At 45.9% G+C, this 26222-nt stretch overlaps 5 protein-coding genes across 8 annotated transcripts; 4 read left to right on the top strand and 1 right to left on the bottom strand.

Moving 5' to 3' along the window:
* Positions 1 to 27: 27 nt before the first annotated feature.
* Positions 28 to 1886, top strand: LOC120449867 (protein Daple). Its single transcript, XM_039632530.2, has 5 exons — positions 28 to 164; positions 219 to 524; positions 585 to 730; positions 785 to 1042; positions 1102 to 1886. Exons 1-5 carry the CDS (start codon positions 110 to 112, stop codon positions 1213 to 1215), a joined length of 879 nt encoding a protein of 292 aa, XP_039488464.1. The 5' UTR covers positions 28 to 109; the 3' UTR covers positions 1216 to 1886.
* Positions 1887 to 2353: 467 nt separating this feature from the next.
* LOC120458287 (cuticle protein 7) lies at positions 2354 to 3115 on the top strand. The gene is made up of 2 exons (XM_039645885.1): positions 2354 to 2436; positions 2501 to 3115. The coding sequence occupies exons 1-2, from the start codon at positions 2425 to 2427 to the stop codon at positions 2954 to 2956; spliced, it is 468 nt and encodes a 155-aa protein (XP_039501819.1). The 5' UTR covers positions 2354 to 2424; the 3' UTR covers positions 2957 to 3115.
* Positions 3116 to 3620: 505 nt separating this feature from the next.
* LOC120444096 lies at positions 3621 to 4330 on the top strand (the record flags this gene model as incomplete). Its single annotated transcript, XM_039623623.1, has 1 exon — positions 3621 to 4330. A coding segment is annotated over one exon (612 nt), but the record flags the coding sequence as incomplete, so codon positions are not given.
* Positions 4331 to 5274: 944 nt separating this feature from the next.
* On the top strand, positions 5275 to 6944 carry LOC120458853 (adhesive plaque matrix protein). Its single transcript, XM_039646680.2, has 2 exons — positions 5275 to 5429; positions 5530 to 6944. Exon 2 carries the CDS (start codon positions 5530 to 5532, stop codon positions 6814 to 6816), a length of 1287 nt encoding a protein of 428 aa, XP_039502614.1. The 5' UTR covers positions 5275 to 5429; the 3' UTR covers positions 6817 to 6944.
* Positions 6945 to 7298: 354 nt separating this feature from the next.
* Positions 7299 to 25747, bottom strand: LOC120458340 (junctophilin-1). Of its 4 annotated transcripts, none has more exons than XM_039645960.2 (9): positions 25274 to 25747; positions 15714 to 16479; positions 15218 to 15432; positions 13895 to 14163; positions 13682 to 13818; positions 13479 to 13619; positions 11518 to 13417; positions 9987 to 10187; positions 7299 to 9367 (listed from the first exon to the last, which is right to left on the bottom strand). In XM_039645960.2, the coding sequence occupies exons 2-9, from the start codon at positions 16025 to 16027 to the stop codon at positions 9281 to 9283; spliced, it is 3264 nt and encodes a 1087-aa protein (XP_039501894.1). In that variant the 5' UTR covers positions 16028 to 16479; positions 25274 to 25747; the 3' UTR covers positions 7299 to 9280. The 4 variants fall into 4 exon arrangements, with proteins under 4 accessions (XP_039501894.1, XP_043861728.1, XP_043861727.1 ...); XM_044005793.1 differs by lacking the exon at positions 25274 to 25747 and adding an exon at positions 20578 to 20648; XM_044005792.1 differs by lacking the exon at positions 25274 to 25747 and adding an exon at positions 20455 to 20634.
* Between the last annotated feature and the right edge of the window lie 475 nt (positions 25748 to 26222).

A 26222-nucleotide genomic window follows, 5' to 3' on the forward strand; every position in this document is an offset into this window, starting at 1 on the left:
CGCGATTCAACGCGCTGATAGCTTATCTTTACTGTTTTCAGCAACAAAAGATTTCCCAGTAGCTGAGTAATTTTTACCATTACGCGTTGAAGTAATACAAATCAATCCGATGGAGAAAAGGGCCACATCTACCATGCAGGTTCTCTATGCAGAACTGGCAGCCGGTGCGTATGAGCAATGCCGTTGCGTATACGCAATGTATTGAAGCTCCTTTGCAGCAAAGTCTAGAAGTGCTGAGCTGGAGGAGGAGAACATTTTGCTGCGCCATCGACTAAATCGCGCGTCTGCCAGCCACAGCACCAATGCGGCCATCAATGTGGAGGCCAAGATCATGGCCTTCCAGTTGGAGGAGGAACGAGATCGTCTGGTGGAAACACTGCAGAAGCACAAGAAGAAGTACAACAAGCTGCATGACGCTTATCTGGAGAAGGTGAAACGCTGTCGTGCCTTGGAGGAGATGTTCAAACGGCAGAAGACACTTACTGGCTTGGTGATGAAGTCTTCTTTGGACCAAAGAAATGCAGGTCAACTAAAGATTTTGATTTATGCTAAGAATTATTTCCATACTATAAGTTCCTTTGCAGAACAACGAATGGCGTTGGAGAAAAGACAATCGGTTCAAAGCGATGCCAATGAATTGAACGAGCTGAGGGCCAAAGTGGAAAAACTTCAAAGAGCCCTTGATGAGTCATACGACATTATCGACGAAATGGATTTTGAACTTGATAGCGTAAGACCGATCCAAACCTATTAGTTAAACTAAACAATAATGATTCATATGCAGGTGGACTTGCTGGAAATGCAAAACCAAAGCTTACGCGACGAATTGGCCTCTTTTAAGGCAAACTCAGCAGCAGGAGCGACCAGTCTTCCAGCTTCAATTCCCAACGATGACGATCCTCCGCCCAAATACGAGGAAGACTATCCCGGACAGCACCAAAAAGCTCTGCAGGCACGTCGCTGCTCCTCAAGCAGTGAATCCGACCCAAAGGATGATGATGCCGACGCAGAAACCATGGAAAGAGCTGCCCTTACCCATAGTGTATGCTTAACTCGTAATTGCCTTTAATGATAATGCTTCTGATGGTTCTTTATTTTCAGCTCATTCAAACGGTGGAAACCGAGAGCAATGCCCTGAGACGGGAATTGTTAAGATCCCGCTGCCAACGAACAATACGAGCCAAGTTGGAGAAAGAAAGCGAGCCTGCTGATTAGGATAAGAACTGCCAGCCAAAAAATAAAATACCAACCAAGAGATCATAATGACAAGTAGCCATACGAAAGCTGATGAAACTAATCACTAGACTTACGCACACTGAACTAACCCAGATTCCGAGCCAACAACGCCTAACAAGTGCACATACCAGAGTTTGCTTTTAAGGTTCCACAAACACGCTCTGCGGCTGCGTTAAATCAAAACTTTTGGGTTAGAGATAGAGTAACCTGGTTTCATGGACTGCGCGCGCGCAGAGGAAACTCGTCTAATGGCGATTAATTAAAATATTTGCTAATGCCATCAAACGAGTTGCGAACAGATCACCTGCCAAAGGATCTGGCCTCTGAGCCGTGAAGGTTCCAGCCCCCAACTCCTCCAAACAGCGTGGCGCACTATCCATTAAAACATGACAATTATTTTTATGACTTAATGCAGTCCGGAGGCCTTGTTGCCCAATGCCTAATGTTGCAAATTATTGACAAAGTAAATTAATCTCCACATTTGTTGGCTGGACCAGACAAACTAGCGCGACACCTCTAAGATCACCAAGCTCTCCCACTTGCGGCATAATCACTTGGTTGCTTATCGAATGTGTGCCGCTAAAGGAAATTAAAATGTTCCACATGTAAAATAAACTCTAAAAAGTCTTTATAGATGGTTAGCACATAAAATTGAGTGTAATTTTTATTGAAAATTTGTTTTTAATCTTTAATGGGTTAGAACGTTGGAAAAAAATACGTAAAAGTATTTATTTTTTGGATTTGGTGGATTGCAAAAATATTCTAAAAGTAATAAATTGGTTCTTATTGATTATAATAACTGCTACTGAAAGGGAAAAAATTACTTCGCTTTTCATTAGACCTACAGCCCAATTAGTTCTTAGTTTTTCTCAGTGCATATGGCACAGGCTAGTGCGAACCACATTTTGCATATTTCTTGTTTAATTATAATTTTTCGGGGCTCACTTAATGAGCGCACTCCACTTGGCCGGCGATCTTGTTTGGAAGGAGCGTGCCGCGTAGCGACACGATACTTTGGGTGGATTGCCACATCCAAGTTGGATCGAAGCGTAGCTCTGGCCTGGTAATCAGTCGGCTGGCTTGTATATAAGCAGGTTAGGACTACCCAGATTAATTACTTCGATTTCGATCTTTGCCGCGTGCATTTCAATACCCAAAGAGTTCTGAAAGGACCAAATACCACACAAAATGATGGGAAAAGTGAGTGGCGCACAGAGTTGCCATACAAAGGAATCTAATGCATACAATGGTGTCTTCCTTCTAGGCTACCTATTTGTTGTGCCTGTGCCTGTGCCTGGGCAGCGCCGTTTGGGCCATTGAATTGCAGGCGGAGCCGGACTACGGACCAGTGGCCTACGAGTTCCAGTGGTCGGTGAACGATCCCCACACCGGCGACATCAAGAGCCAAAAGGAGACCCGCAAGGACGACAAAGTTGAGGGCGTCTACGAGCTAATCGACTCCGATGGCTATCGCCGCATAGTGCAGTACAAGGCGGACGATCACAACGGCTTCGAGGCGATTGTCCAGCGTGAGCCCACGGACATCAAGATACCGCTGCCGGAGCCACCCAAGAAGCTCCTGGCCGCCAAGATCCTGACTCCTGTGCTGCCGGTGGCGCCGCTCGTCCACTACGCCGCCCCCAAGGCCATCATCAAGCAGGAGTTGTCCGCCGGAAACTATGTCTCTGTGTCCGGACCCACAGCACAGTACAAGTACTGAAAGGATCTAGTGACTGACTTCAGCTGCATCAACCCATTAGGATCCCCGCCTCGACCTGGGAAAACTCACTGCCATACATCATAATTTAGCTACAATTAAGACAATTGAGTGTACATAGACAGCTTACATTAACCTACCATCAATATATGCATCCCATTCAATTTGTTCGCAGAGGAACACAAAAAAGCTTGGATTTTTATTACGCCAACTATGGGAAAAGGTTATGTTAGGGTGTTAAGTATATATGTATACTTCTAGCTCTTACTGAGCTTGTGTTACAAACATGTGTACATATATAATTGCAGATCAGTGAAGAAAAAGCATAACCGCATAATGACAGTTCACAAGATGTGCACAAAAAAGTGTGCGATTATCAAACTTAAAAAAAAAGTGTTGAATGAAATGCTTCACTTAGTTCAACTCGATTGTGAGTTTGGCTGCTCAGTGAAGTCGCATCATCATAACATTTGCGAATTGATGTCTCATAAAACGATGCGTCATGATACAGGTGGCTGCGATACTGAGATAAGCATAAACTAATGCTATCGCCGCCAGACGCGACATGGCCCATAGATGACTCTAATCTCACGTAGCTGCTGCCACTTTGGGGGCGTCCAATTACCGCCGCAGTCGACGTCGTCGATAGTGATTCTATTGGATTTGGCTAACGCTCTGGCCATCGGATCAATGGAGCATCAGTGCGAAAATGGTCGGCTGCCTGGAGACACGACCACTACTGGTCACATTGCTATTGGCCCTTGGCTTTTGCCTTGGCGGTTCGAAGGATGCAGTTCCGGACGCGGATGCCAAGTGGATGGCCCCACTCAAGCAGTATGGATATACGCCGCAGCATCTGAAGAACAAAGTGGAGCACGGTGAATTCACCACCTTCGAACTGGGCACCCCCAACTACCAGATCCTCAATCCCGAAGACGAACCGGAGTACATAACTGCGGATCAACCGCATTACCAGGAGATGCTGAGGCGACTTACCAGTGGCAGAAGTGCAGCTGAGACCATTGATGTGGAAATGGCAAGTGGCACGGATGCAGCTCAAGCTGTTTCCGATCAAAGTCAATCCAAGAAACCATCGAAAATTCAAGTGACAGTTAAACCAAAGACACAACTAAAACAAAATCGCTCGGAGAAACTGAGGAAGCGCAGCTCCATCGAAAGGAGGCGTGACCACAAGGAAACCATGGAGCAAAGTTTCTTCTCGGATTTTCAGGTTTACCGAGGTTTACCCTTCCAAAGTCGTGTGGCCAATCTTAATTAACCATAAATTAGTCACGTCATACAAGTTTGCAAATGGCTTTGATTTTAAGTGATCTCTGGTGATTTGGATAATGAATAAATTGTACCTGGTAATTTGAACAATCGTGATAATTTTATTTTACATTTTCAAGTATTTCTAGCTTACAATAAAATATAGTTACTTGCTATTTTAATAGTTAAAATTAATATTTGAAATTGCATTTCATAAGTAACATGAAAAGAAAATAGTTAAGCTTATATTTGTTAAAACAAACAGTAATTTCTTTTATACCCAATTTTTATTTGTTAAAGTTATTTCTTGTCATGCTTTTAAAATATATTCTAGACAGGTAATTACTTATGGTAAGACTGTAAAATATTCCATGGACAAGATATTATCAAATCAGTGCAGCTTTTGAACCCAATTTGTAAGTAGATTATTCAGGTACACAGCACAATCGCATACATAAGTATTATTATCCACTGTGTACGTGTAAACCTTTAGTTGCACGAAATTACAACCAAAAATTGATAAGTCAATCGACCCAGACGTTAATATCAGATCTAGGCCAAGACCCAGAAATTATAAATCCCCAAACCGCTGCAAAATGTTGTGCAGAACCGAAAAAAAGCTCAATGCGGTCGGAATGGGTTTTGTTAATTATGAAAGTAGGGTTTCGATAGGATTTTCAGTCCATGCTTATGAGAAAAAAAAATACATTATGCAGTTGATCTTTTGCCTAAAGGTTATTGTCACGATGCCGCGACCCAAAGGTCATGCAAAAATATGTTTGCTATATGTTCGCGATTAAACAACTCTTGTCGAGCACTCGATGCTATCGACGAGTGCGGGCAGAAATGCTTGAATGTGTATTACGGAAGCGGCGGCATCTGGCGATTGTCTTTACCGGGCTTCATTACCCGGGCCCATTCCGGACGGCCACGCCCCATTCCGCAGCATTTGGGGCGTTTGGAACGTGACGCGGTCAACGCTTCCGCGACCCATTTGCTCGGCGCTGTAAGAACGAGAAGAAGAAGCTCTCGGCCAGCGCAGCGTATTTAAGAGCTATTCAGCAAAATGCATGAAAGAGTTTCGCACGCGACCGACCAACAGTCAACAGCCAACAAGTAAGAAGTGCCATCCATCGGCGATCCGGGACAGAAATTCCAGCAATTGTGGGGAAAGTGATCGCGAGCGAGGGAGAAATTCAGTTGAAAGGTAGGCCAACGGGGTCAATCGATTGGGAACGATTCCCATTCCGATGCAGTTCTCTGACCCATACTAAATTCAATATTTCCACCACCCCCTCCCCTTTCAGATGTTCGAACGCTGCAGTTTATTGTTTATGGCTGTGCTGATGGCATCGGCACTATTGACCCAAGCCCATTTCCCGGAATACTGTGCGGAGTGTGAGCAGGAGGTGTGGAAACAGGTGCCGTGCAGCGAGGTGCCCACAACGGTGGCGCCCACAACAACTGGAGGCACTACTCCTGGTACACCGACCACCACCACCACGCCGGGACCCGTCTACCCAATCACCACCAGTGGCCCAAGCACGCCCACGGATTACACCACCCAGCCGTCGGCGTACAAGAAGTGCTACTGCGAGTGCAAGCTGGGCTGCAAGGAGTTCTGCCGCAAGGTGGTCTCCTCCGAGCCCAAGCAGCCGCTCACCCAGATCTCCTCCATCGGGGAGTATGCACCTGGCGGTCAGGTGGAGTTCACACACGTCCATCAGCGCAAATACTTTCCCAAGTATGGAGGCGACTCCTATGCGGGATTGGTAGGACCTGTGGGCGGACCCAAGGCCTATAAGCCCTATCCACTGGTCTACGAACAGGCGGCTGCGGCATCTGCTGCTTCGCCGGCTTCCATTCCCTCGGTGGCTTCCTCGCCAGCGGTGGCAAACATAGCGGCTCCTAATTACACGCTGGAAGAGCTGGCCCAACTGCTGAGCACCGCCTATGGCAGCAAGAAGGGTTATCCGGCTAGTGTGCCATCTCCACCACGTCCTCAGATTCAGCTGCAGCCAGCTCCCTCCGTTTACTACTCTCCGGTTCCAAGCTACGGCAAGCAAGTGGTTCCACTCGTGAGCAAAGTGGCGCCGGCACCCAAAATCACCTCCAGCATTAAGTATGCCGCCTCAGCGGTTTCATCATCATCGGGCGTGTCGGTGGCCAAGATAAAGACTCCCTACGAAGAGAAGATTGTGGTGGCCACCCCGTCGCCCATTTATGAGAGGTCCACATCGTATCCCATTGTTGAAGCACCCAAGGAATACCCGGCGCCCCAGACAGAAATCTATCCCGTTGTGCAGAGCCAAACGGAGTCGTATCCCAGCCACACTCCCATTTATCCAAGTCCCACGGAATCCTATCCCAGCCAGAAGGACTCCTACCCCAGCATCACAGAGTCATATCCCAGCCAAACTGAGTCCTATCAACCCCGTACGGAGGCCTATCCCGTACCTCAGCCGGAGGTCAAGCCATATGGCGGTCCCGATCCTGGAGCCGATAAGCCATCGTCCACCTTCGACCTGGCCATCGATAATTATCTGAAGGACTTTGGATATGGCAACCAAGGAAGGGGCTATGCGGACTACTGAAGTTCGATCTGTTGTTTTTTAGCATAAGTCTAGGCTAGAATGTTTTCTAGGTATCCCATTATTTATTGAGTACTCCCCCTTTCCTGTTGACTAAATGATGATTAAATTATTTAAAAAAAATTTAAAAATATGATTTACTTACTAGAAAATTCGGTTAAGCAAATTGGGAACATATTGCATATTTTTGGGCTATGTGTATGAATACTCTTTATACAGTTAAAAAGTACCTCGATTTGAATTAATCAATTTCCCACCTTTAATTCCATTTTTTTTATAATATTGAATAAGAAATAGCACGCTTTTTGAAAGCTTGATTTTTGGTCATGCTCTAGATAAACTAACCTAAATCCAAAGTAAAATAACCTCTAGATAAACCAACCGGCAGGCAAATTCAGCCCCAGATAAACAAATCTCCCGATAAAATGACTCCCAAAATTATTCTTGGATAACATAACCTAAATATAAATTAATAACCAGTCATATTTAGGAAACAAGACAGTTTATTATCTGTGAAAAACGCTCATTAATTATTCGGCTTTGACGCATTTTATTATTTGTATTTTAAAAGTTTTCCTCATTTGCATTCATTTTTGATATACCTTCTTGTTGTCGATAACATTGAATAAGATTCCATCGCACGCTTTTTGCCAGCTTAATTCTTGGTTATGCTTGCCAATCTGATAAGCATAGATATATACACAAATTAGAATCTTTTATTTTTGTATGCAAATATACATATATAGGTTTATGCAATATGAATGTTTTCAAACAGCGCTTATATAACCGTTGATCAAGGCGAATCCAAATGGTTTTTCTTTTTCAAATTTGTATTTGTATTTTCTCAAATTTTATGCACCAGCTCAAGTCTTTCATTTGGTAAGGTTCTACATTTGTGGAGCTTATCATTTGCATTTTCAGAATGACACGATCCAGAAAGAATGTCGGATTGGGAAAATGCTATAGGCACACACACACACACAAAAATAGCCAATGAAAGCAGAAAGTTATAAAGTTATATGTAGTTCACTATAATTGCACTTGATAGGATATATTTAACAAAGTAACAACGGAGTAATAAGAACAATTTGCAGAGTACACTTGCAAAGATGCGAATGTGCGGTTTTATTTCTTTTCAATAATGTTTGCATATAAAATAACAAATAAAAAAATTAAATCATAATATTTAGAACATATTCGTACATTTGTAAATGAAGTGAAACTAAAAACGATAAATTGCAACACTTTGAAATAATGACATCGTCCCAGCTATGAATTTAAACGTAAATTATCGAGAAGAAAATATAGTTATAGTTATACGATATTTTAAAATGTATATATACAGCTTCATTCATTAACAATCTCGATCCGTTGCTTTAAAGAATATAATTTTCGGATTCCATAAATCTCCTCAGACCATTCCGAATTCAATTTCGTTTCGAAAATGTTCAACTGGTAAACCAAAAACGGAGCGGAGCACAAGATACTTGATATCTTGTAGATACATTGCTGTTGCTCCTTTACATAGTTGTTGGTGCTGTTTTCGGTCCCACAAAATTTTGCTAATTATACAAATATAGGTGTCACATCGTTACACTTTAAATATATAAATATGAGTACTTGTATTATTTGGTTGCCTTTTGTTTTGATTAAATTGCTGACTAATGCATTTTCAATTGCAAATAGGAAAAGTTTCTTGGTTTTTGGTTTTTGGTTTTCGGTTTTTGGTTTTCGGTTTTTGGATGCCTTGCATTTGCCTAGTTTTGCTTTCGTATTATGTATTACATTAAGTAGCCGTAGATTAAATATATTACGCGTTTATTTATCATGATTAAACATTGATTAGGTTAAATTGTTGTTTGTTTTTGTTTCTTTTTGCCTTTACCTTTACATTAAATGTGTAGAAAAATTCGTTAAATTGATTTGCATATAGTTAATCGATCTCCCCATCTCCAGCTCTCCTGGTTAGCCACAAATACAAAGTTTAATTGGCTCGACAAATTAAATGATTGGCTGCACAGCCACGCGGTTTAAGTACGAGTATGTATTTAGTTTGCTACGTTTTTGTGCATTGCAGTTCTGCGCTATTTAGTTAATTTAATTATCCATTATTTGGCTGCAGTCTAGACTTGTAATTCGATTTCTTCTTTCCCATCTCCAGCGTGTTTCCTCATGTTAAACATATGATATACATTTATGGTACTTTAGATACTTATATAAGTTCCTCATTATATCAACTCTTTACTGCAAATGCTAAAAACCTATTAGCCCTCCTCACCCCAACGCAAATTGTGGGCCACCCCTTATGACCAACAAAATCCCAGGTCCAACGGCGAATCCGGAACTATCGGTGGCTGCCAAACCCACTGGGTGGCCAGTCGCCACTCAAAGCCAGTCGCTGATGCTGCCCCGAGTGGCCCAACCCGAATCCGCCCCTGTCCCGCGTCGTCCTGTGCATCCTCCGGCGCTAGGTGAGCATGTAGACAAACAGCAGCGCCAACGCCACGTTGAAAATCAGGACGAGCAGCATCAGCTGCTGGCGCACAAACCAGTCCTGCATAATAACAATTATTTGTTTAATCTAATATTCTCAAATTGAATTAAATTGAAAATATGGTTTTAGTTGTTCAACATTATTTTGAAATAAAATTTCAATTTAATTGTAAATGTTTTCTGTATGAAGTCAAAATACAATTAGAATTTATAATGAGGCACACTTACACTGGTTATTTATTTGAATTATATGAAAACAAGTTTGCACTAATGCCGATGCATTATTTTGATCGAAAACTATTTAAAATGATTTGTAGATTTCTGTCATTTATAATACAGCTTAAAAAAATATTTCAACAATGGCCAAAAGATGAAATAATAAATTTAATTAAAGCTATTTATTACTTTTTCTTGCTTTTTGGCTAAATGTATTTAGAATTTATAAAAGCTATCTATTAGTATTTCTTACTTCTTGGCTAAGGCATTAAGAATTATTACGAACATTTTTAATTGGTCTATGTCTATGTTTAAATGCACCATTGCCGTCAAAATACTTAGCGTAGCCATTTGTTTACAGAAATTCCTACAAGTTAAGTGCACCCATTGTAAATCCATTTCAATCACGAAAACATCAAATGCATTTGGCAAGCGAATTGGACTATCGGTGTTGTGTCACTCACCTTAACCTGTGGACTGACCAAATACAGCAAGGGATTTGCCTTGAGCCGCTCGTTGACCTCGATCTGGCGACGCACTGCCTCCCGGCGGGCGGAGCCCAAGGCGGACACCTCCTCCCGGCTCATGGCCTCCGTGGCGCGCGGCAGCTCCTGGAAATCGGGCATGGACTTCTTCCGCTGCAGCGTCACATTGATGGGCACCGACTGCAAATGGAAATGTGGCAGAAGAGAAGTGTTCCGGAAATTAGTTCAGCATTGCAAACAAGTGGTGGGCAGGGCGTTCTCCACCTCAACGGGCGGCTCAACGATCCAGCTTTCGCTGGCTCTCCTGGCCAACAGGGCCGGCGAGAACATTAGGTCCTCCTCATCCTCCTCCGGATACCAGTCCATTCTCGACTATAGCTATCTACTGGTTTTACTTGCAGGCGAAAAAGTTCTGTGACTAAAACGACAGCTAATTAGCTGCTTGCATAACGTTGGACAATTTGTGTAATCTTTCTGCTACAGGCGGTTCCAACTTGTAAACGAGTTGGACATGGCGTTCCGCCCTTACTGAACACCCGAGCGTCGCTATACACGGAGACACGGAGAGTCACTGCGTCCGTTGGCGTGGCCAAAAATAGTCCCACAACCCGCCGCGACGGCACTGAGCCAAAACAACAACGGATATTGTCGCCGACCGACTCTTCGCACAAAATTGCTTTCAGAATTCCTATGTGTTCTTCTTGTTTTGAATGCCGCACATATATGTATATGTATGTATATATAATTATATTATGTTTGCTCTACAAATTCAATTGTTAATCCGTTGGGGCCGACGCGTCGTTTGCTACTAGCCATCACATTTCGGCAAATCGTCGCCATTGGGGCCACACAAGAAACCCAACGACCAGCAGGCGAGCGACACTTCCCGAGAGGATTTATTTATTGCCATGTCGCCGGCCTTCCAATGGCCACTTGTGGAGCGTTCTTAGTGTTCATTCCGAGGGAGAGTCAGCGGGAGAAATTCAGAGATTTCGAGCTGGCTGAGTTCTCTGGGATCTCTGGGATCTCCGAGAACTGCGCGATTCAGCGGCACGCATGCATTCCAACCTGGCTGATCCGGCTGGCGGGCGTGCATTCGTGCCCGCGGCTATAAATAGTCCAGAATGGGCACATGTTCGCCCCGAGATGGCCGAGAAACGGTGTTCAAAATGAACACCAAGTCTCCGGCTGGCTCTCAGCATCCATCACTATGCTTTCTCCCCCGCACAGAACGAATTAAGTTAATTGCTCGGATTAACTGTGTTATGAAATATATTTCAGGCGGCCGGCCCGGGAATTCTGCGTTTCTCACTTACTCTCGTGTGTGTCTCTAGAGATTAGAGGTGAAAACAAAAAACTAGGTGGAGGGTCTATAGGGAAAGTTATGTCCTGGGACTTAAACAAATTGTTTTGCAGTTTCCCTGATACACAAAACTCTTTGTGCAAGTAGAATCAGCAACAGGAAACATCAAAGTGTGCGTCATATTTGTTATTATTTTTAAGCACTCACCTTCATTTTCTTGCCGCCGCCACCGCCACCGCCGCCGCCTCCTTTACCGCCCATGGCCATGCCCACCGGCGTGGCTGGCTTGGCCGGCAGATAGAGGCTCTCCGTGCGCTTGGGCTGCGAGGGCGAGGGAATGATGTCCTGGCCGAGCGTCCGCTGGCGCAGCAGCACGTCCTCGAACGGCTGGTTGGGCGACGAGAAGAGCGGCTCCGCCTTGCCCTGGCTGGGCGCCCGTCCACCGGCACCCAAACTGGGTGTTCCCGCCCGCGATAGACGACCGCCGCCGGTGCCCGAGGGCAGTGTGCCGTTGCCCGTCATGGTCGATGTGCCGGCTCCAGGTTGCGGGGTGGATCCGCGGAATACTGAGCCCGCCCGGGGGCGTCCGTCGGGTGTGCTGGTGCCGCCATTGGTCACCGGATCGGCCAGACCCGATCGGTCCAGGGATGTTTGCCGCGAACCGGCAAAGGCGCCGCTCAAGCGACTGGCCGCCCGGGCATAGCGATCGATGGAGGAGTCGCGGCTGGGCGGCCGCTTGTAGTGATCGAAGTGATCGATGGATGACTGCTGGCCCATTTGGCCCAGCATGGGCGGTCTGCCGCTGCGCTGCTGCTGCTGGGCAGCGGCCATGGCGGCGGCATTGGCGGCCATTGCTGCGGCGGTGGCCGTCTCCTGGATCTGCTGCTGTTGCATCTGGGAGGCGCGGCGCAGCAGATTCGAGGCATTGTGGGTGGGTGAGGCGTGGAGCGAGGGCTGCTGCTGCAGAGCTTGATGTTGCTGCTGCAGGAGTTGCTGTTGCAGCTGCTGCTGCTGCAGGAGTTGCTGCTGCTGCTGTTGCTGCTGCAGGAGCTGTTGCTGCTGCTGCTGCTGTTGCTGCTGTTGTTGCTGCTGCTGCTGCTGTTGCTGTTGCTGCTGCAGCAGTTGCTGTTGCTGTGGGGAGACGGGCACTTGATTGGTGCCCGCGCCAAATGGCATCTGTGTCTGGTTTTGATTCGGTGCCTGGTTCTGCTTGAGGTTCGCATTGAGATTGGGATTGATCTTGGCCGCCTGGCCGGGCGGCTGCTGTTGCTGGAACTGATATGCAGGATTCATTTGCGGGTTGCTCTGTTGCTGGTTCAACTGCTGTTGTTGCTGGTGCTGCTGCTGGTGGTACATCTGATTGATGGCGCTGATCACCTGGGCGTGACTGGGCTGGCCCTGGCTCACCATGCCGGTGAGATCCGTTTGCGGTGAGACGGGCAGCTGTTGCGAGTACATCGTTGATGGCACCGGGCATTCCGCCTCATGTTTCTGCTGCGACATGCGACGCTGCTGCTGCTGTTGCTGCTGCATGTTGAGATATTGCTGCTGGCGCTGCGCCTGCGTGGCATACGCATCCGAACCGCTGCTGCTCGTGGGCGAGAACTGACCCTGCTGCTGCTGCTGATGCTGCTGCACCTGCTGTTGCGTCTGCATGCCCACGCCCATTTTCACAGTTGCATCGGATGCGGCCGCTGTTCCCGGACGGAATCGCTCGCGCTCCCGGAAGCGCAACTTCTCGAATCGCTCCAGCACCGACGGCTTAAAGTCGGGCGCAAATTCCCTTGCCATTCGCACCGCATTCTCGCAATCCATGCGCGCCTGCTCCGCCGCCGCATCCGCATTCTGGGCCTTGGCCGCCGCGGTGGACATGCGGGAGATGGCCATGTCGGAGCGCTGCATCGCCATCTTGAGGGCACGCTGCGCCGAACTCAAAGCCGCCGCGATTCGGTCGCGGAGTTTGCGCGAACGCGCCAGGAACAAATGCTTCTTCTTCTGGCTGGTGATCAGGATGTTGTTCTTGTACTTGCCCTCCTCGACGGTCCCGTCGCGGAAGGTAGTCACTCCGTAGCCGTGCTTCCGGTTGTTGTACCACTCGCCCTCGTACCTGGTAACGATTCACGTTGTCACATAGTCATTCAAGTATCTGGATATAGTTGGACACTCACTTGAGTCCATCGCTGCGCTCCGCGACGCCGTGACCACAGCGCTTGTCCTTCTTCCACTCGCCCATGTACGTCTCCACCACCGTGGGATCCAGCTGCTCGTCCTCCATGGTGAAGCTAGCATTGGACTCGGTGTGGTTGGATCTGTAAAGAATGAATGAATGAGGGTCAGTTTTTCACTTGACTTGACATCTGGCGACACTTACTTTGTGGTCAGGTTGGACTGCTCGGATCCAGTGCTGATCCAGGAGGCCGAGGACATGGTGGACCGTATGCTGCCGGATGCAATGGTGCCCCGCTTCTCCAGATCACCCGTGCTCCGCTGCTTGCGCATCTTCAGGTTCTGTTCAGAGGTTCAGAGTATGGAGAAATTAGCTTAGTGCCAGGAATTGGGATAAGTTATGCCCATTGAAACGCACCATCAGGAATCCCTTTTTGCCGGTCTTGTCCGTCAAACTGTTGCGCCTCACCGGCAGCTTGTCGGACTTGGCCGTCAGGACGAAACCGCCGCGAATCTCCTCCGCCTTCTCCACCATCTTGGCCGCATTCCCGTTCTCCCCACTCCGCAGGGAACTGAGGGAGGCGTGGAGGTTCTTGCGCCGGTGATGCGAGGCCAAACCGAAGGGCGCCGACGTGCGAATGCCGTATCCATGTCGCTTCCCCTCCTGCCACTGACCCTGGTATTTGCCTGGAATGCCAAAGAGTGCATCAAAAGACTGCAGTCCATTTCGAACTATTGTTATGCTAATGCAACTCCCAGCCGCAGAGCGCAGTGCCAACTATCCCCTTTCTTCTTCACACAGGACAGCAGTTGGCCTAAGTGAAATGACATCCGTTTCCCAACGGTTTCTATTAATGGCTGCACGTGCCATTTCCTTTCAGCCCAATGGCATTGGGCTCTTAAGTAATACCGCACTTTAATATGCGGAAAAAATATGTAAATCAACACCTGAATAAACTGGAACAAGCTGTACATTCAGTCAGTCGGTTGCAGTTAGCTTGAGTAAGTTACAAATATAAGTTAATTGAAGTTTAATGCAAAATATTGATTGGTAAATGTTTTCCCATTCCAATTCTCTCAGTGCTTTTTCTGAGCAGGTTAATTGTGGAATTAGAAGTTACGTTAGTTGATTAGGAAATGCCTCATAGCCCTCGGTTAATGCTAATTGATAGTTATGGGCCAATTTGTTTGGCTAAAGGTCGGCATTTCCATTTGCACTCTGGACGCAGCCAAAAAAGTTGGCCAGCTCCGCGGGCGGCACTTGGACATACCGCCATGTGTTTTACCCTGACTGCGAATTTACCCAGAAAAAGCCGCACTCATGCAGAAGAAATGTAACAAAAGCGAAAACCGAAGCGGCAAAGCCAAATATCATTGAACTGCGCGGGCAAATAAAAAATGACGTCAGGCTGCTACGTCGGTGGATACGGATGTGGATATGGTTGTGGATATGGTTGTGGATATGGTTGTGGATATGGATATGGATGTGTAGGGATGTGTGCGGGACACACGGGCATGTGTGTGCGCTCCCAGAAATGATTACAAAAGCGTCAAAAAGTAAAGCAACGGCGAGGGAACGAACTCATATTCGCGCATTTTGAAAGTGAGCCAAAAACCAAACGCAAAATGATCTCATGCACATTACGTATACGCAGCGTATGGCGCCCCAGGGCCCACGCCATCATCCCATCATCCCATCATCCCAACATCCCAACATCCAACCAACACATCCATCACTTACCGCCATCAGCGTAGGTCTCGCATCCGGACCCGTCCTGGTAGCCCTCGTTCCAGGTGCCCTCGTACTTGGCCGTCGACACAGTGCTCTCCCGCACTCCGTAGCGCCCCTTGTGCCCGTCCTTCGACCACTCGCCACGGTAGATCTGCCTGCCGATCTGCTCCACGCCCAGTCCATGGCGGCGTCCATTCTGCCACTGGCCCTCGTAGTGTGATCCGCTGTAAGCGATAGTGCACGATTAAGGTCACCTACAGTATGTGTACTATATACTACTATACTGTATACTACATGAAGATACATACAGCCCAATAGAACGCAGGATTCTCACTAACTAGATACCAATTATGATACACAGGTTTCCCCCTCGAGATAAACTTATACCCTGTCAAGAGCTATTAAGTTAAGTGGGTGCTACACTGATATGTGATCCGTGATCCCTCACAAGCCTTCCCTTATAATCCATCTCTTCCTATATTGTATATAAGTAAGTCACACTCACCTGGGCCAGATGTACGATCCGGACACCTCGAAGCCGTAGTTCCAGGCTCCGGCGTAGGCGCCCTGGTGCTTGGGACCCGTGCAGACGCCGTGGCCATGGGCCTTGCCCTCGTCCCAGCCGCCGCAGTAGGTGCCGCCGTCCTCGAAGTCGAAGCGGCCACCGTTTATGGGGCCACGCCTACCGCCGGCTGCCTGGGAGGCGGCGTAGGCGGCCAGGTCGCCGCCATTCTGCTGCTGCTGCTGCTGCAGTAGCTGTTGTTGCTGCTGCTGCTGTTGCTGTTGCTGCTGCGGCGTCAGTTGGCCAGCCTGTTGCATGCTCGAGACTTGGGGTTTCTAAAGTTCGGAGCGTTTCAAAATTGTGGATACTGCTGTTGTTGCCTTGGGCTTTTTGTGCCGCCGCCTGCTGCTCATTGATTTTCCGCTCGTCTGCTGCGCCGGCTGTTGCCTCATCTGATCCTGGTTGTGATCTAGTGTCTAATAGTTCGTTTCGCTTGGTTTCGTTTGCTCTGCTTAACCTAGTGGTATTTTAGGGCTATTAAATGTGTGTGTGTTGTGTTGTGTTGTGTGGTTAAATTGTTGGGTTTTTCACTGAAACGCGAAAGTTGCAATTTGTTGTTTGTCCTCCTTTTGGGTTTTCCGACTCGATTTCAAAGTTGCATAAACCGATCGTCCGATGTCAATGTCCTCTGACAGTTGCGGCTATGATTCTCTATGCTAATGTCGTAGGCCATTCTTGGTCATTTACCAAAAAGAAGTCGGCGAGTGATCTGCAATTGGGAAAATGAGATAGTTTATAAATCAAATTTGAATGTTTTTGGATAGAGCAAGCGGGTTTTCCAGGAAATAAAGCGCATTATGCAATTGACTATAAAAGTGTATCCAGTCGTATGCATAAACATTTGCTGGATTTTACTGAATAAATCATAGAAGTGGAACTATTCGACTTGGGGAATTGTGCATATTTCGTTTGATTTATAAGGCGCTTTTAATTGATTTCTATCTGCCGAAAGTCTTCCAATATTTCTTGCCACGCGCGAAACGCGATTTTTATGATCCGAAATGAGTGGGTTGAATGCAGTTGGCTTTTCCGCGGGGGGGTGGGTGGTGATGGGGTTGGAAAATACCTTGGATACAAAACGAGGGCGAGAGGATGACGATGTGAGGTGACGATGCATTATGGATTCGATGTAATTGCATTCGATTGCAGTTTACTCTCAGTCACTCTCCCCGAGTTTCGTTCTTATTTTTATTCTATGCGATTCTATCGTCGCATATAGACCGTATAACATGGGGATTTTGGTGTGTGCACGAGCCACGTCAAAGGCCGAAATTCTCAATGGCAGACCACCTCTCTAGTGGGTGGGTGGTGGTGGTTTGCTCAGCTCCACTCAGCTGTTTCGCTGGCATATATACTCAAATGTATATATGTATATACATACACTAATATGTATTTATATGTTTAGAGGTACGCGCGATAGCAATAGTAGAAAATTACGAAAAGTGCATAGTAGCAGGCGAATGCCACGAAAAGCACTTTCAGTGTCTTCATGGTTTTGTGTGTCTGCTGTCTTTGGTTTTTGTTGTCACTGGGTTTTCCGTACGTTTTCTGGGTTTTTTCCCAATTTTTAAGCAGGGGCCATGTGTTTTCCAACTGAAGCCGGTGGAATTTTGCGATGAGCAATATCAGTCTTTGCACAGCACGGATTTAATTCATATTTTTGGTAGTTTTCCTCTGCTTCAACGAGTGGAAATACCGATGCTCCTTTTATTTTTATAAAATGGAAAACACAATTATTCAACATATTCTTTTAAAGTGCTTTTTGGTGAGTTTTTGAATGAATGTGCCAAAGGCATGACTATGAGAATCAACAGACGGGCCAAGTTAAGTAGCGTATACGCCATGTTGCAGCATTCCTCAATGCGAATTAACATTGCGTATACGCCATGTTGCAGCATTCCTCATTCGAGAGTTGCAAACATGAAAAATCCTTCCACTCAATCGGGAATTCAGACGAATTGCTGTAATGAATAGAGTGTAATGCATAGTGCTACATCAATGCCTTTTGAAATATGGGACTTTTAGGGTGTTGTTTACTTTAATCATCTTGCAACACGACGTATTCAGCAAACATTCAGATTTCATTTTTTGGCTTTGGTCTATGTGTGTTGGCATTAGCTTCTGGCTGCTACTCGGTTTTATTGTTCTTTTGCGGTCGACGCCAAAACGATTTGGGTTTTTCGAAACGAGATGGGTCGAGACAAGACGCCAGGAGAGTCGAATTCTTCAGAAGCTTTGTTATTAATAGACAGCGTACACACACTGAGCGGAATCGAGAAAAGGAAAGAAAAGAAAAGTACGGAAAATGGGGAATGGGAAATGGGGGGGGCGAACAAAGAAGGGTGTCTCTATATATCTCTCCCCTTCTCGAAGTCTGGCAATGTTTTGTTTAAACATTTATGATGATGAAAACACACGCAACCAGGAGCCCACTTCTCCTCTCTTGGCCAACATTCTCCCTCATCCCGGGGATTGTTCTAAACAAAACCGATACCGAGCTGGAGAGATTTGGCCAGCATTGGATTGCAGCAACAGGCGAAGTGTGTTTATGGACAAGTGAGTTATGTTTGCACACCTGCTGGAAAGTGGCAGTGATGGAGAAGCTATTCTCTTGTCTTCCTGAAACGACAATGTAACCACTTGGTTCCAACTTTCTAAGGTTTGCAATATGTTCTGTAAAGGTAAAAATCCTAACATATAAGTATAAGCCACATTTATAAACCTCTTAAACAAATAAGATATAAAATATTTATTATTTATTTTCTTTAGGCTTAAAATGTGAGTCTAAGAATTTATTTATTTTATTTATAAATAAATTTATTTCCAGGTGAAACTAGCTCCATTTTCCCCACCACTGTCATAGTTAGGTGGCAAATGTTTACCCACGAGATGGAAATGGAAAATCGAAGAGGTGGGCAGCTTTATTGCTTGGAGAACAAATAGAGCAATCGATCCTGAGATGCCTCAGTAAATAATTCCCAGGCCACATTATCACTCTTTGATAAAGAACATTTACGTATGAGCATTTATTTATACCCAGGCCAGCGGCCAAAAAACAAATTTGTAGAAGACCGTGCGGCATGTATCATTGTTATTTTAAAAGATTTTCGAACAAAGCCAAAGCCAAAACGAAAGCAAAACCAAAAACCAAAAGTCAGCCCCCCAAAACAGAACTGAACTGAACTGAAATGAACTGAAATGCTGAAATGCTCGCCGAATTCGAGCAACGAAAATATTCGTAATATTGTTCAACCGTATTTTAGTGCTTGCCAAAGTCTATTTCATTTTTTTTTCTTTTTTTCATTTTGTGTTTTCTCATTTTCAGTTGGCAAAACTGTCCCCGCCCGCGTTTTCATTTCGAATCTTTTCTTTTCTTTTCTTTTGAGTTCTTTTCGATTATCCTTATTTCTGCCTTGGGCTAGATGGATAGAAAATTAAATAATAGTCCACTGACTGACGTCGATGTTGTTGATGATGATGTTTGTTGCATGCGTTTAGCATCTTGCATTTTGTTCAGCTGAGTTCAGACAGCCTGCACTTTAATCAATTCGCACTGCACTCTCTCACACAAACACTTGCAGGCACACTCACACACACGCACACACACACAGTGGCCAACTCACACACACACGAAAACGAACACGCAGCGTTCAGTTTTCGGTATTTTTAGCATATTTTTTCGTACAACTCGCACTATATTATATAGAAGATGGCCGAGCCAGTCAACAGCAGCACATTCTCTAAATTGAAATTATTTATAGGTTCACATAAATTAAGTATTAACACCCAACAGGCCCGACTACTGTAGTTAGTCCACCCCTTGCACTTTCGGTTCTTTTTTATTTTTCTCTTGACACGATTTCATTTTAGTTGACTTTATTTTCATTTTCTTTTCTTTTTGTCGCTGTCTGCATTTTCCTCGAAAATGGCAAGTGGCAGGCGAAAAATGGCCAGTGACATCCTGCTAACTCTTTGACCTATTGATCGCACTGGATTTTCACTTTCGATTACATGGCTGACCGTGTTTTTTCCCAGATTTAAGCACACTAAAATGCAACAATTTGTTCAAAGAATATGAAGATGAAGTTTAAGACATAACTGCTGCAATTAATTCATTTCTTTAATTGACTTCTGCAACCAGCTCGTGATGTTCGTTAATCCATATTGTTTTATAAGTTATTTAACGCAACGAAATTTTCCACTCACACACGCACAAAAGCAGAGCAACTCGGGCAATTTTGTTGAGAAAAAAATATGTTAAATGGGAAAAGCGTGTGAGTGTGTGTGTGTGCGTGTGTGTGTTTTAGCCGCACCAACACACACACGTTAAAAATAGCAAAAATTTGAAAATACTGAGGTTCGTTGAGTTCGGTTTGGTTTTTTGAGTTTTTGAACAGTTTCGTGCCTCGAAAACGCAGCCAATTCCAAAAACAACGCTCATCCGGTCAGCTGTTTGTTTTTTTTTTGTATTTTGGAGAAGCCGATTCCGCTCCGGCTGCGAGTGTGCGAATGCGGATGTGCGGATGTGTGCGGATATCTAGAGCGAGCGGAACGAAACGCACGAGCGGCGGGCAGCGACTGGCAGCAGTTCGAGATCGGTATCGGTATCGGTATGGGGATCGCGTAGTAACGATAGCCACACGACGACGGCGATGGCGACGACGGGAGAAGCGAGTTCCCTCACACAATGTGCCTGCTCCTCCTCCTCCTCCTCCTCCTCCTAATGCTCCTTCCGCACCACAGGGCGTATGCGAAACCTCTGCGACTGGGATGGCTCCCCGTTGCGTATACGCCCAGTTAAACTAACTTTCTTGTGCGATTCCGACGCGACATTCGAGCGACACGTCCAAACGCCAAACGCTTGCAAAGCGAAAAGAAATGCCCGCCACTGTCCACGGCATATTCAAGCCAATTTACTCGCTCGTTCACTTTTCACTCTCTCTGTGCGTATCATTGGAAATTTATTTCAGGGATCCCCGTCGCTGAATTCATTCGAGAGACTGGAAAGCGACAAGCTGGCAAAAGCTGCCAAGAAAGCGGACCACAGCAACTGAATTAGAATCTGTCGCTTCTGCATCTTTTCTTTTCGCTCTCTTGGCCACAAACAGCTGTTACATACCGCATACACTTATTGGCCAGCATGAGCATTATTTGGGCCTAAAGAAATATGAATGAACGCGCGAATCGTGATCGTTGCCATGCACCCATCCATCCATCCATCCATCCATTTATTCGTCTATAGATGGATGCTATAGATCGCAATGGTATATACTCTATTCACTTTGCTTTGTTTGCCTTGGGCCAGGTAATTGGCTGAATGACAGGCGTTTAATGTGCGGCTGACTCACGACCTCCGTTCCAAAGAACTCTGGTATTAATAGGTGATAATTGAGAATGGTTTGCGGATAATATCGGCCATGGTTATTCCCGAACGGAGCTAATAGCAGGGCATGCACTTTATGAGCCAGCTGAAGTGCCCTGGCCAGTGGCCACTTAATATGCAGTCGACCGTCACATGTGCCCCACTTTCCTGTAAATGCAATTACCCCACATCTGGCCATGTTCCCCCCCCCCCATTGGGCAAGGAGCTTAGGGAAATCCTCCCCTGACTCGGGCATGTGGGAAACGCAGTCTCAAAGTAGCTCCTTCTGTGCGAACACCCACCCATCCACTCCATTCGCCTGTTTGCTGTACACGTCACAGGCCATTAACTGGAGTACACAGACACGCAGCCGAAGCCAAAGGGAGTGGATGATGGTACTGCTCCAAAGTAAACAGGTTATACAATTTCTAAATTAAAACACAAACAGGGGACTGGCAAACAGCAGTTTGCATACTCTATACCAAGCATTATACAAATTTTAGTTTGTAAATACTCATTAAAGTAAATTCTTAAAGAGGCAATGGAAAATGGGACTCCTTTGTCTTAAACGAACCTCAGCGAGATTTCCAACTAAAATCAAATCAATTCCATAAACCCCAAACCCCTAGCAACAGCTGTCCAATGCAGAGAAATCTCAATTTCCTGCCTGGCAGATTATGAATTTAAAATGTTCTTTTTAATTTGTTTTTGATTGCCAAGCAATATTTGTGCTTCTTGTTGTGTTGTTGAATTCCATTATTTACGATATCTGTTCAATTTCGTAGACATTTTATTTGTTTTCATCTTTCGTGCTTTACGTCCAGCCATTGCTCCTCCATTCTGGACAGAGATCGGTGATGGAACGATGGAGCGATGGCGGAAATCAGCTTCAGAAATACATACTTGTCTGAGTCACCCACTCTCTCCTTGACCTCCGCTGGAAGTTTGACGAATGACGGAAATCGAAACATGAAAACATTTTCCCGAGCCCAAAAAACAATCCACAGGCAGTCCAAATCCGAGATGGAATCTTGTGGTCGGCCGGTGGAGATGGTGGCAAATTGCCGGGGAACTCGGACACTGATAGGCAAATGATGCGCATCACGAGCGGACTTGATTGATGATATTTCCCCCATCAAAGAAGCCGGATACCGGCATGCTAATGGGTAACTTAAGCACAATACATCGATGGGAAGTCAAATGAAAATCGTATTAACGATTTTTCCATGGCTTGACCTTTGGACGTATTCCTTTACTATTAATATTTTTTCTATTAGATATTTTGTTTTAATTTTTACAGGTTTACATAATTTTACATTTCATCCATCATCGAATATCTTTGCTCATAATCTGATTATTTGGCGAGAACTCTGAGGCATGTTCAAATAGGATTATCTCTTCTTAGCTTGTATTACATTTTAATACCACTTGAATAATTAGAGAAAACGCACTGATGTATTTCAGAAGCAGTTCCACTTCAAATCAGGCCGAACGACAGGCACTTGGGAAGGACTTGACGGCTTCTCACAGCTGGGGAATGGCCAAATGGGATCGAAGGAGGCGGGGAGGGGAGGGGGCACTCCTGGAAATCCGATATATATAATGAAATATTCATATACATGTGGCGAGTCTGCCCTACCCGCATTGCCCCTCCCTCCCCTTCCGCGTGAGTGTGTGTGTGTGTTCAACTTTCATTGTTGTGGCAAATACAAAAGGATTGAGAATGAACACACATGCACCTACACGCACACACTCATACACTCATACACCCATACACCCATACACGACTATGCACTTACACTTACGCAAATGGCAGTTATGAGGGGGAGTGGCTGGGCGGTTGACATAATAAGAATAACGAGAACAACGAGCGACAGCAACTTGAAGCTGCTTGAAGTCAGCCAACACTCTTACGCAGGGAAATTGCTCGTCGCCCTCACACCGAGATACATCTACACCGCGGGGTGAAACAATAGTGGCGGTATCTTGGAAAATTTGAGTATGAGCAACAGTACTCGGCGGTACAAGGCAAACAACTGAATGCTACCAATAGTTTAAGTACTGTAATATTTTTCATACTAACTATGATCTAAGTTCCTTTTGAATCTAAAGAAAAGTTTCGATATTCTAATTAAACTTGCCACCGCTACTATTATTCCATCCCCAAGTGCGGATAGAACTGCGGCCATCCTAAGCGCCGGTGCCTCTGGATGGTCGCGATAAGCCAGAAAGTCGGGGGAGACAACAGCAATCGACATCAGCATCGACGTTAGGTGTTTATGGGATGTGGCAGCGGCGGTGGCAGCCCTCAAATAGGGCCATGTATTTATGCCTGTGGGTGTGAGTGAAGGACGAAGGATTACAACGGCAACCAGGCATAACAATAACACTAAAACTCGAAGGCAAGGACCGCTGCCAGTTAGGCCAGCACTTTGGCACAGATACGCGCACTCACTGATTTTTCCTCTAGCCGAGAATCTGGAATTTAAAATCCGGCATCCGGAGAGCTTGGTTATCCTGCTGCGTGGCGACACCGATTGGCAAGTTCACATGGGGCCACGGAGGGATGTGCAATGAGAGGCTGAAACTTGTTTAACCAGCAGCGGCAACGGAAATTAGGTTGCTCCTGGGCGCTGTTACATAAGGTCCGTGAGTGGATGGGTGTGCGTGTGGCTGACAGCAGACATAAATCTTGGCAAATATGCAAGTTGTGCCGCCCAGAAACCGGAATGAGCAACTAGGCCCAGCAGGGGAGAACACACGAGCCACCGAGTGGCAAGTTGAGCCAAGAGACAGGATGTGCAACAGGAGCGGTCCAGTCAGCGGAGAAACAATTCCCTTTGCTGCACTGTGGATCTGTTCCCCGAGTCACTGTTTGCATTTGCTACTTTCTGCTGTCTCTTAGATACATTCCTACCCAATACAAGAAACATCCATGAATTGATAATGGTGAATTTTATAAGAATCTTTCCAGTTCTGCACCAGTGTTATGTTTCATTATTATTGAGTAAGTTTTCCAAGTAAAAAGGAAGAAGTAATTACTATTTGCCTTTAATGCATTTCCTGTGAAGCCTGTGAACCAACAAATCTGACCCAGTGACCATCAGGATGAGAAATCGGAGAAGAAGAATCTAGACTCAACCAGAAAGCGGAGCAAACAAGAAAGCCGCAGAAACAGCAAAGTGCAACCAGACAACCCGTGGGCACTCACTCGATTTAAAATTTCCTGCGCAGCAAAATGTGCAAGGACACCAGCAGGAGGAGGAGCTGCCAGGAGCCAGGAGCCAGGAGGAGGGTTGGTGAAATGACAAACAGGAGACGCGCTTGGCGGCGAAGGCGAGCTAGGCAAAGAGCACACGGGATATCCGTTTCCGCCCACTGCCCACAGACACTCGCAGGCCAAAAGGTCGCACACAAATTTGCAATGAAGCGCAGTTCTAGTTGGCTTCCGGTATCCCCAAACCAAAGCGCCCTTCATGCCACACCATACATCTCAGGACATTCAGGACGCGAGCAAGAACAGCAACACAAAGGACACATTCAAGTTTGGTGGCCGCATGCAAAATTCAAATTGACATAAACACCGAGACGAGCGCTTGATTGTGCGGCTTGTGTGACTGTTGCTGGCTATAAAAAGTGTGCGCCACTCATCCAACCGCGGGCCCACTCGCCATCACCCATACGCCGTGTGGTACCAGAGTACCAGCAGTAACAACGCGGCAAATGACACACACAGTGGAGCTTCACACCAGGACTATAAAGCTATTTTTGTTGAATAATTAATCAGCCTGCATTCACTGGATATGGCGACCCTTATACGAAATTCATATGAATGCATTTTTTAATCACAAAACTAATGAATAAATAATATTTGACTATGAAGAGCAGACAGCCACTAATGAATACAAAATATTTGACTATGAAGGGCAGACAGCAAATATTATGTGTAGCTAAGTTAGGACATCAGACATGTTGATTGAAGCTCTACTGTATTCACTCTACTGCCACACGACTCCCATTCCGCGCCCCAAAGTATCCGCGTGTGTGACGCAGACCGCAAGGTGACTGAAGTTTGTTATTTCGATTTCGCAGCCGGGCGATCGGGATGCGGAGATTGGGGGCCATTATTCTATCTACTCACAGATCCTCGAGGTTCCGCCCGGCGACTCTGCCACATCCACTTTGCACCAGTGCCCTGCAATTGTCTCCGCGTTTATTTTTTTTTTTGGTGGGGGGGGTCTATTTTTAGATCGCAGTACCGAGGAGCAGCAATTATCTGTGCAGTTATTTATCTATCCGTGGGGCCAGCTACTTGTGGATTCTTTGTTGCTCGCAGCGCTTGAGATTCATGCATAAATCGCTCAGGTATTACTCATTCGCTGTTAATTGAAAATTCGTTGGTTCGATTGTTGTTTACAGTTAGCATTGGGTTAGGGCCTCCGACCTCAGCGTTTCGTGTGTTATTTTATATTTTCCTTTTTTTCTTTTTTTGGTTGGGTGGGTGGTTTTCCTTTTCGGGGGGAGCGGTTAATTTGTTCTATTCTATTCTAGTTTGTTTTTCTCGCGCGCGCGTTCGCGTTCGTTTCGTTTGAGTTGTTGGTTCGTTTCACACTGAGCTAGGGAAATCATTGAAATTTCTGCTCAGGCGAGAAATGAAAATGTTTTTTCGGCAGAGCAGCCAAAAAGAAAAAAAAAATAACGGCAAGACACCGCTCTCTGCTGCATTTTTTGGGAAGGTGAGAGTGTAATGGCACCGCCGGTGGTCAGCGGGAAAGAGCTTTTCCGGCGCTCCCCTTCCCCCACCACTTTTCAACAGCCCGCGGAGGTCGCACCTCAAAGTTGCCAGACTGCCGACGTGGCGTATGCGTAATGCGGGTTTTCCACTCTGGAACGTTAATTGCTTTTGGGTTTTTTCTGTTGCGTTTGCGACCAGTGGCTTATTGTTTAGCCAGCCTTAATTGCCAACGAGTCTCTGAGGACCTGGCAGCCAAATAAAATTACGGCTTGTGTGCGCTTAACTGCTAGATGATCTGATTCCTGGTTAAGTTTCCACTTTATCGCATTTAACTACTTTCGAGTTACGTCGCGGC

The sequence above is a fragment of the Drosophila santomea genome, chromosome 2L (assembly GCF_016746245.2).
Source record: "Drosophila santomea strain STO CAGO 1482 chromosome 2L, Prin_Dsan_1.1, whole genome shotgun sequence".
NCBI lineage: Eukaryota > Metazoa > Arthropoda > Insecta > Diptera > Drosophilidae > Drosophila > Drosophila santomea.